Genomic DNA, 9493 nt, shown 5'->3' with positions numbered 1-9493 from the left:
TCTATAAAAATTTAAAAGAATTTTATGGAACGATTTGTTCCCCCGTTTAATTCGATAAAATTATAGATATGTTTCAAGGCTCTACCTCAGCTAATTCTAAAGTTAGATAACATATCAAATGTATCATTACCTTGGGAAACTAGTGTCAGGCTATACCTCATTCCGAAAATTAGAACATATTTCAGAGTCTATGCACATGTTAATTTTCTATGATGTGACCGTGTGAGGTACTCATTGTCACGATTCCCCACTATCGGTGTAAACTAGTCACATGGAACAGACCACAAATGTCTTTTTCAAGATCTTAACTTCAGGTAAGGTCGGAATCTAGTGTGAATATTTTTTAAAGATAAACGCAGATCAGTTATGTTTGTTTGGGCAGTGAAACATCTTCCAAACTATTGGTCCTAGATAACACCTTCACTATAAATTACCACTGGCGTGGCTCACTGACACATTGTACTACACTACAATAATGAAGTGCACTCTCGTTCTGGCTGCTGTGTGTGCTGTTGTTGGTGAGTGATGTTTGTTGGTTTGTTATTTAACCCCGCACTCAGTAACATACCTCTAAATAATAGAGTTTGCTCAACACAATTCACTGATTGGGTGAATGATATATTTGATGTGATTTCTGGTTCTCTTTAGACTGTGTTTGACATTTGACTTTGAAAAATGTAGCGCGGACTAAAATGAGGATCGTGTAATAAGATTGTATGTAACATTCAATGGTTTGGTTGGTCCAGACGCGAATATTTACAGGCTGCAATGATATAGCTGTATTAGGCATTAATTTCACACCCGCTTCAATAATTAACCAGATGATTCTCTTGTTCAGGATACCCAGCATGTGTGGCGAGCATTTTGATATACTTCTTAAAACCTTAGGTAATTATTTTCAAACTAAGCCTTACATGAGACGATTTCTTCCATTGTTACCGATGCATATTTACTTCTTCGTCTACCAAAACATCCTGATTCTTGTAATTACATTCACACGATAAGGCCCTGCATACGCTGACGCACTGTATGAAGACGCTTGAACCTGAACACTTAGGGGATTGTACATAGAACTTAGTTGACTGCGTCATACAGCCAATGTATTTGTTTCTCTATTTTCATTCCGATGCATTAATGTATATCTTTAGGTTGTCTTTATATGTAATGTAGTCCTGGTGACCTCTGAACGATGCAGTAACGTGGGTGACTGTTCCCACGTGAGCTGTGACTCCTCGACGACACTTGGATGTTCCCACGGAGAGTGCACGTGTCTGGAGGGAGCAAGCACAGCCCCCTGCCCGCAGAGTGAGCCATACTGTATCTTCCCTTTCCATGTTCAAATAACATCTTACGTCCATCATTTCTCAAAATCACCATTAGTATCGTCCTTGTGTCATATTTTCCACATGTTATCACACGTTGACGTGAGTAACACACACATTTATTTATAAATAAAAGCAACAATACCATTTCTGTAATCACAAGAAATGCCTGTAAAAAGCGGAGTCCATTGTACGATTCCGACAATATCATAAGCAAACGTGATGAGGCATAGAGCGATATTATACCATATTATGTTGCAGTAGGGGTAATAAGTATATTTCTGATGATTGTTTGATGGCATCAGATTGAAGCACTCGTAAAATGTCAAGTGCCGTTCTATCCAGATATATTTTATTGACGGTGTGCAACAATCAGAGTTCTTAGAGTTATCCTCCTTTGTGAATCAATACTTGGATAGGCTGTATCTTTAGACGGGATACCTATCTGAAATCGTTTACCTTTCTGCCTGCTTCCAACACCGTTTTCTGAATTCCAGATTGGAGCACCTGCTTCCCCCGAGACATCGACTGTGACAAATACTGCACTTTCATGAGTGCACTGATATATGTAATGGTTGCTATTATATTTGCCTCTGGAACATTCGACCCATTTGGTTAATTATTCTTTGATTTAGTTCTGTACACACCGATTTTGGAGTTAATTTCTCTTTTTAACTGGGGAATCAACTCGTAACGACATATAGGTAACGTATGTCGTAACTTCGAGCAATATCCCACCAGTTACAACCTTTGCTGTCTACATTTTACAATTTTTGAGGTTCAGTCGAACATGTTGCTTCTACGAAGATTTCAAAGGGGTCATACGACTTTAAAAATGTGTTTGATCAATGTTACAACAATCAAGGCCCATGTCAAGTTTTCAAAAACATTTATCGAAGACATGTGGAGGACATCAGTGACAAAACTGATGTCCGATACAATTCCCTACTTTGACTGGTACCATATGTTCCCGTGCTTGTTAGGTGGACAATTGACTTGCCATCGTAATTGTTTGTGATGACTGCCGTCGATGGTGCACTGTTACAACTACTAGTATATGATAGTGATTCATAAACACATGCTCCCATAGAGTCGGAATCATACAACGGAGTCTGGTTTTAGTGAATAATTTTTATGGTTGTGGAATTAGTTTTGTTGCTTTTATTTTTTAACCATTTGTTTAATTGCGTTTAAGGGATTATTTTTTAAACCATTTTCAAACACTATTCTGGGTTTGAATTTATCAATTTCATGTTCAATATAGTTTTCATTACACATCAATTTATGAGGACAAATACTGCCACGACACTGCAGCTCATATGTGAATGTAGTAAGTAGTTTCAACATTGATATTTAAATACTGACGCTGAAGCGTTAAGCTGTTCATGTACAGCAAAGTGGTCGTGGTTAAGGCATACGAATAGAAAATACAGTCCAACCTTGACCTTTGTGTTTCAGCCACCTGTGCTGCGCGCTCTGACTGTGATTCCTGCTCGTGTCACGGCAACAGGCAGCACCACTGCTACGACGGACGCTGTACTTGTGGCTTCGGATTGTAAGTTAATACATCTAAATGTCATATGGCCCATAACAGAAACTATAGTAAGATGATGAGAAAAACGCAAAGGTAAACAGTGAATGTGACAATGTTCTTATAAGAATTAATATTGATACATTTTGAATCCACATTCCACGAGGTAATTTCTATGTTCTTCACTCACGATCAAGTCATGGTGAAATGTCTCGTTGTGTTCATTGTCGTAAGAGTTTACAGCAGATTGAAAGCATCTTCCCTAGGCAAGAGAGTTAACTGACTATAAAAGTTTAGTTTCCACCCTTGCCGAACTAGGCTGGTATTATGGAGGTACATTTTGCCTGGACTAACGAGTCTATGCATAGTCCAATCAAAATCGCGAAACGAAATCGAAATCCGGTTCGTCAACTGTCGTGCAGATTTCGGTCGATTGCAGGATTTGCAAAACATGTGCATCGACAACTCGCTGTCAACAGATATTTTCCAAATCTTTTCATGTTTTTAATCAAGGTGTTCAAGTGATTTGATGCACTTCACGATGTAAGACCCGTTTTATCACAATATAAATGCAAGTGATACGAGAGGTAGAATCTGATTGGCACATAGGGGAGGCTTAGAAGGGACATAACTCGCAATAACTACTGGTGGAGCTACGATCGAGCCCAGGAATTCCAGCCTAGTTCGGCAAGGGTGGAAACTGGACTTTAAAAGTTAGTTAATTCTCTTGCCTCGGGAAGATGATTGAAAGGGAAATAGAGGGTATCTCTTTTTTCCACATGATTACATATCAACTGTGAAGTGGGACTTTTTGTAAATAGTTAGATGATCATCATTAGTATTATTCATTCAATACTGTTTCTCATTCTTTCAGCGGAAAGTGAAGACTCTGGCGACCAATGGCTTGTTACTTATGCGAATAAACTGTTTTCTGAATGTATGCTTTTCTGTTAGATTTGATAGCACATCTAATATGTGAATGGCTGTATATATGTGTGCATATGTATGTAAGTGCATACCATATATTTCACCTCGCCATCTCCTGGTATTCCATTCGTTTATGGGATTTTAAGCATGGCATGTTCCGATGGGGAAAAAACGAAATTGTACCGAACTATAAAAGCAAATAACATCACCCCATTTTGGGGAAAGATCGGGCATGGATGATTTCTCATGCTTTAGACAATGACTTCCATTGATTATGCACATGCCACCATGGGATGCAGCTGAAATATTGCCTTCTGCGGCGTAAAACAACAAACATACAAATATTGCAGAAATTAGTAATTAATTAAGGCTCGGTCTCTTTCAGAAACATATTCTGACGCCCTTTTTGGTAACTTTGGCACTCATGATCATGTTCTACTCTCTATTTATGATGACTCTGTTTAACGTCTCCTAATAACATAACGTCATGGCGGGGCCATAGTTTATGTGGCTCCAAGATGGACTCTCTTCTCTCGATTAATCCTTCTGAATATAACAAATCATTAGAGAACTATCAGTGCAATATGCCTACACCTGAAGAGATGCTGATTTATTAAAACAGTTTACTTGATTTCTTTGAGTTTGTTGAATTTGATGTAGTCAGTATTGGAAACTGTTTCCTTGATATAAAAGGGTGGAATGAGTGGCTATCTGAACGACCACAGCATCGAGTTTATGTGCAGTGTGTTGAGATAAATAGCAACCCTGCAGAGTCCTTAGCTGCGATGAGGTAGGCTGTCCTGAAAAGTAAAACAGAAGGCTTTCTGTTTGATGCTCAGGACCAGTCAATTCCCACTCGAAACCGTCAATGTGTGATCTTGCATCATAATGTAAATATGAAATGTAGATTATGCAATGAATTTAATGAGACTGTCCAACACATTGTCAGTGGATGCCCAGCTTTGGCACAAACACAGTAACTTAAGCGACATGATCGAGTGGTTCGATCCTTTTATTACCGTCTTTGCCATGCTTGTGGTTTTGACTCAGAGGTCCATCTATGGTACGACCCAGAATATGTAGAGGGTTTCATGGAAATGATAAATACACAATTCTTTAGAATTGGCCGTATACAGCCTTAGATCTATCCAGGCCAACAAACCTGATATTGTCCTTTTTGATAATTCCGATGAAATAATTTATATCATTTAGTTTTCTGTTCCTTTTGACACTAATGGTATTGACAAGATTCAGAGAAAAACATGGCAATTATGTCAGACCTTGCTTTCGAAATGTCATGCTTGCATTCCAAGTACCAACTTGTCCAACTCCCCATTGTTCTCGGTGTGTTATGTTTGGTACCTCCCAATCTGTTGACTGACATCCGGAGAGTACCCGGATTTGCCCAGGAATACAACCCTTCTGACAATCTTGGTAATGCAGAAGGCTGCAGTGTTGGGGAGTCTTCACAATCTCCGAAAAGTTCTGGGAGGGTTTGACTAGGCAGTGCTTCCTGGGAGAAGTCCCATTCGCTGTCTGGGCTGCGTGTAGAGGAGGCAAGGGTCCTGAGCTGATGATGAGCCTAACCAGCCTGACTGCCAGGATCATCCAAACATTCTTTGCTTTTTTTTATTTCAATCTGTACATCATCATCATCATAATCATAAGAAGAAGATAAAGAATATCACTACATTGGGGTGTTGTTTGTTTTCCCCCAAACTCGTGTGAGAATATATCAATCTTTTTCTATTTGGGTTAACTTTCTGTCACATGGACCCGTCCACGTTTACTCATGGTCACGATTCCTGTCTATCAGTGTAAACAAGACACATGGTCGCGAGGTGTGTAACAGACCAAAAAAGTTCAATCTTTCTGTTTCACGATCTATAATCCAGGTCAGGTCGGAAACGCGTGGTTTTTTTTAATGTTAAACGCAGATCAGTTATGTTTGTTTTGTCAGTGAAACACCTTCCAAACTATTGGTCCTAGATAACACCATCACTATCAATTACAACTGGCGTGGCTCACTGACACATTGCACTACACTACAACAATGAAGTGCACTCTCGTACTGGTGTATGCTGTTGTGGGTGAATGATGTTTGTTGGTGTGTTACTAGTATTTAACCCCGCACTCAGTAATATGCCTGTCAATAATAGAGTCTGCACAACACAATACATTGATTGGGTGAATGATGATATGTTTAATGTGATGTCTGGTTGTCTTTGACTATTTTTGACATTTGACTTTAAAAATGATGAGGATCGAGTAAAAAGACATTACGTTTTTTCGCTGTTTATGCTTTCACTCAATGGTTTGGCTGGCCCCAGATTCGATTATTTACAGACTGCCATGATATAGCTGGGATATTGATTTCTTTCACTCACGTTTCAATATTTTACAAGCTGATATTTTGTTTAACCACACAGATTGTTTAGGATATCCAGTATGCAATACAACCCGAGGCAATGTTGTTATTTTTCAAAGAAAGTATTACATATAACGATTTCTTCCATTTTTATCGACGATTCGATATTTCCTGATTTTTCTTGCTACATTTACACGATTAGGTCCTCATTTCGCACACGCACTGGATAAGTACACTTGAACCTGAACACTTTTGGGATCGAAAATAGAACTTGGTTGACTGCGTCATACAGCCATTATATATATTTCTCTATGCTCATTCCGATGCATTAATGTATATCTTTAGGTTTTCCTTATATGTAATGTAGTCCTGGTGACCTCTGAACGATGCAGTAACGTGGGTGACTGTTCCCACGTGAGATGCGACTCCTCGACGACACTTGGATGTTCCCACGTGTCTGGAGGGAGCAAGCACAGCACCCTGCCCGCAGAGTGAGTCATACTGTATCTTCGCTTTCCATCTTCGTGTTTTTTCGTTTAGAGCTTATGATTATTCAACAATGACATCGATCACAAATAACATCTTACTTCCAAGATTTCCCCAAATCACCTAATAAGTGTCTTTGTGTCATATTTTCCACATGTTTGTACTCGAGTAACCCTCACCAAATCTAAAACCACTACCCTACACCATCACCATCACCCCTACTCCTCACACACACCGCGCCCAGTCCATCTTCTACGCCTCACCACAACCAAACACAAACAGCATACATCAAATCAACACACACACACACACACACACACACACACACACACACACACACACACACACACACACACAGTCCATAGTACGATTCCGACTATATTATAAACACACATCATGATACCAAGACCAACACATGTATTGCTACATTCAAGAGCGGTATAATACATTGTGATGTGGTACTAGGGGTTATAAGTATATGATTGTTGGATGGCAGCAGATTGAAGCACTCGTAAAATGTCAAGTGCCGTTCTTTCAAGATATATTTCATTAACCCTGTGCGACAATCAGAGTACTTCAGAGTTATCCTCCTTTGTGGATCAACACTTGGATAGGCTGTATTTTTAGAAAAGTTTCACGTGGAAATAGTTTCCAGACAGCTGGTTGTGAGCGAGACGAGGGCGATTCGAAGCCTTCTACGATCTGACTATTGCACTTGCCCCGTCTGGACGGGATACCTATCTGAAATCGTTGACTTTTCTGTCTGCTTCCAACACCGTTTCCTGGATTACAGATTGGAGCACGTGCCTCACTCAACACATCGACTGTACCCCATACTGGATATTCATGAGTACACTGACTTATGTAATAGGGCCTATTATATTTTGCTTTTGGAACATTCGACACATTGTATTGCCTTTTATTGATTATAACACCGATTATTTAGTTTAATCAACTCGTAACAACATATAGGTAATATTCCAGCAGCTACAGCCTTTGTTGTCTACATTTCACAACTTTTGAGGTGAAATCGAGCATGTTGTTTCTTCGAAGATTTCAAGGAGGTCATACGACGTTAAAAATGGGTTTGATCGAGGTTACATCATTCAAGGCCTCAAGTCAAGTTTTCAAAAGAGTTTGTTCATGTTGAGGACATCAGTGACAAAACTGAGAAACTTAAGAAAAGTTGTTGTCTTCACTGATATCGAAATATTTCAGTGTTCATACTCACACCAAAATATAAGAAGAAACATAAGAGCCTCCCTCAGCCTGGTGATTTCAAAGAGAAGATTTTACAGCGCCAAATACGCATTGTGAGAGAATTAGAGAGCTTGGTCCAAATGTAAAGGTCAAATCAAGCTCAACTAAATCAACTAAATACAAAAACATATTGTCGAGCCCCACTATTAACTACACGTACACAAACTTTTATTACATTTCTATAAAGAATAATTCAGCTTTAAGCATAGACGAAATGCAATAGTCAAGTCAGGGTCAAATTCAAAAGACCGCCTCCGTGGTCTTGTGGTAGCGCGTCCGCCCGGAGACCGCGTCATACCAAAAGACGTTAAAAGATGGTACTCGTAGTAACCCTGTCTGGCGCTCGGCATTAAGGGGCTAAATCAAGGACTGGTCGGTTCGGAGTCAGTATACTGTGTCTGAGTGGGGTTAAACTGAGTTTAAGAATGTTAAACTGCGGCATGGTATCTCAGTGAGCTAGCACTATAAATCGGCATCAGTCCGGACTAGTACAAGTAGCCACACACACACACACACACACACACACACACACACACACACACACACACACACACACACACACAAACACACACAAACACACACAAACACACACACACACAACTGCCAAACCTTTACAGACGACGGTGACTACGATGGAAACGACGTATAACCAGACCGTGTCTAAGGCTCGCAGTATATATTTGTTATTACTGATGTGTGGTATGTTTTTACGTCACTCGTCTTTTAAGCTTCTTGTCGGTCCCTCCATAGCAGTGCACGCTTGGTTGGTTGGTAGGTAGGCACAGAAAAAAGCATTAGAAACTGTTCATGTATAGCAAAGTGGTCGTGGTTAAAATTTACTGACAATCCAACCTTGACTATTTGTGTTTCAGCCACCTGTGCTGCGCGCTGACTGTGATTCCTGCATGTGTCGTCTAAGGCGCCGCGATTCGCTGGGCACGCCAGAAACCTATGATTGTGGGTTCGAATCACGGTTCGCCCCGATTATGTTTCTAGGTTTGTCAGCACCATACCCGTGCTCGTGGGTTTCACCGAAGTGGTAAACGTCTGAGACCTGCATCACTTCGGGCTTTCCTCCCACATTAAGCTGACACGCCGTGATATTACTGGAATACTGTTAAAAGCGGCGTTAAACCCAACTCACTCACTGACTCACTCCAAAAGTCATCAACAACTGAACCATGATGATGAGAAATGGCTACCCCACATTTCCCTGAGACCACATATGAAGATGTCTTCTCTTGATGAACCCATTATTGAATAGGCATCAGCACAGGGCTTGCTGTGCTCAGGCTGCCTGGGTGTATTATAAGTAAAGAGGAATGAAGTGGTCAATTTCTACATTAGGAGTCATTTTGTTCATTAAAATATTCATTGAACCAAATAATAAAAAGACGCATATGTCACATAAATAGTCAACAGATGGTAATCGATTGTTCAAAATTGGCACACATCATTGTCGTTGGTCAAGGTAAAATACGGTACACATGGAACAGTAGATTTTCAAGGTGAAGTTGATCGTGTATGGCCACCATTAGAGTTCACAACTGACCAGCATTGGGAGCAATGACAGCCCGAATCGTGGCCTTGGAAATGTTC

The 9493-nt window shown here is 40.1% G+C and overlaps 1 protein-coding gene across 1 annotated transcript; it reads left to right on the top strand.

Annotated features, from left to right (window-relative positions):
• Nucleotides 1–403: 403 nt before the first annotated feature.
• LOC139443088 (serine protease inhibitor Cvsi-2-like) lies at nucleotides 404–3789 on the top strand. The gene is made up of 4 exons (XM_071224019.1): nucleotides 404–518; nucleotides 1171–1305; nucleotides 2781–2877; nucleotides 3728–3789. The coding sequence occupies exons 1-4, from the start codon at nucleotides 476–478 to the stop codon at nucleotides 3735–3737; spliced, it is 285 nt and encodes a 94-aa protein (XP_071080120.1). The 5' UTR covers nucleotides 404–475; the 3' UTR covers nucleotides 3738–3789.
• Nucleotides 3790–9493: the final 5704 nt, after the last annotated feature.

This window comes from Haliotis cracherodii, unplaced genomic scaffold (assembly GCF_022045235.1).
Source record: "Haliotis cracherodii isolate W230 unplaced genomic scaffold, xgHalCrac1.p SCAF_5, whole genome shotgun sequence".
NCBI classification, from domain to species: domain Eukaryota; kingdom Metazoa; phylum Mollusca; class Gastropoda; order Lepetellida; family Haliotidae; genus Haliotis; species Haliotis cracherodii.
Note: the sequence above shows the minus strand (reverse complement) of the source record. Positions and strands in the feature narration are given on the sequence as shown.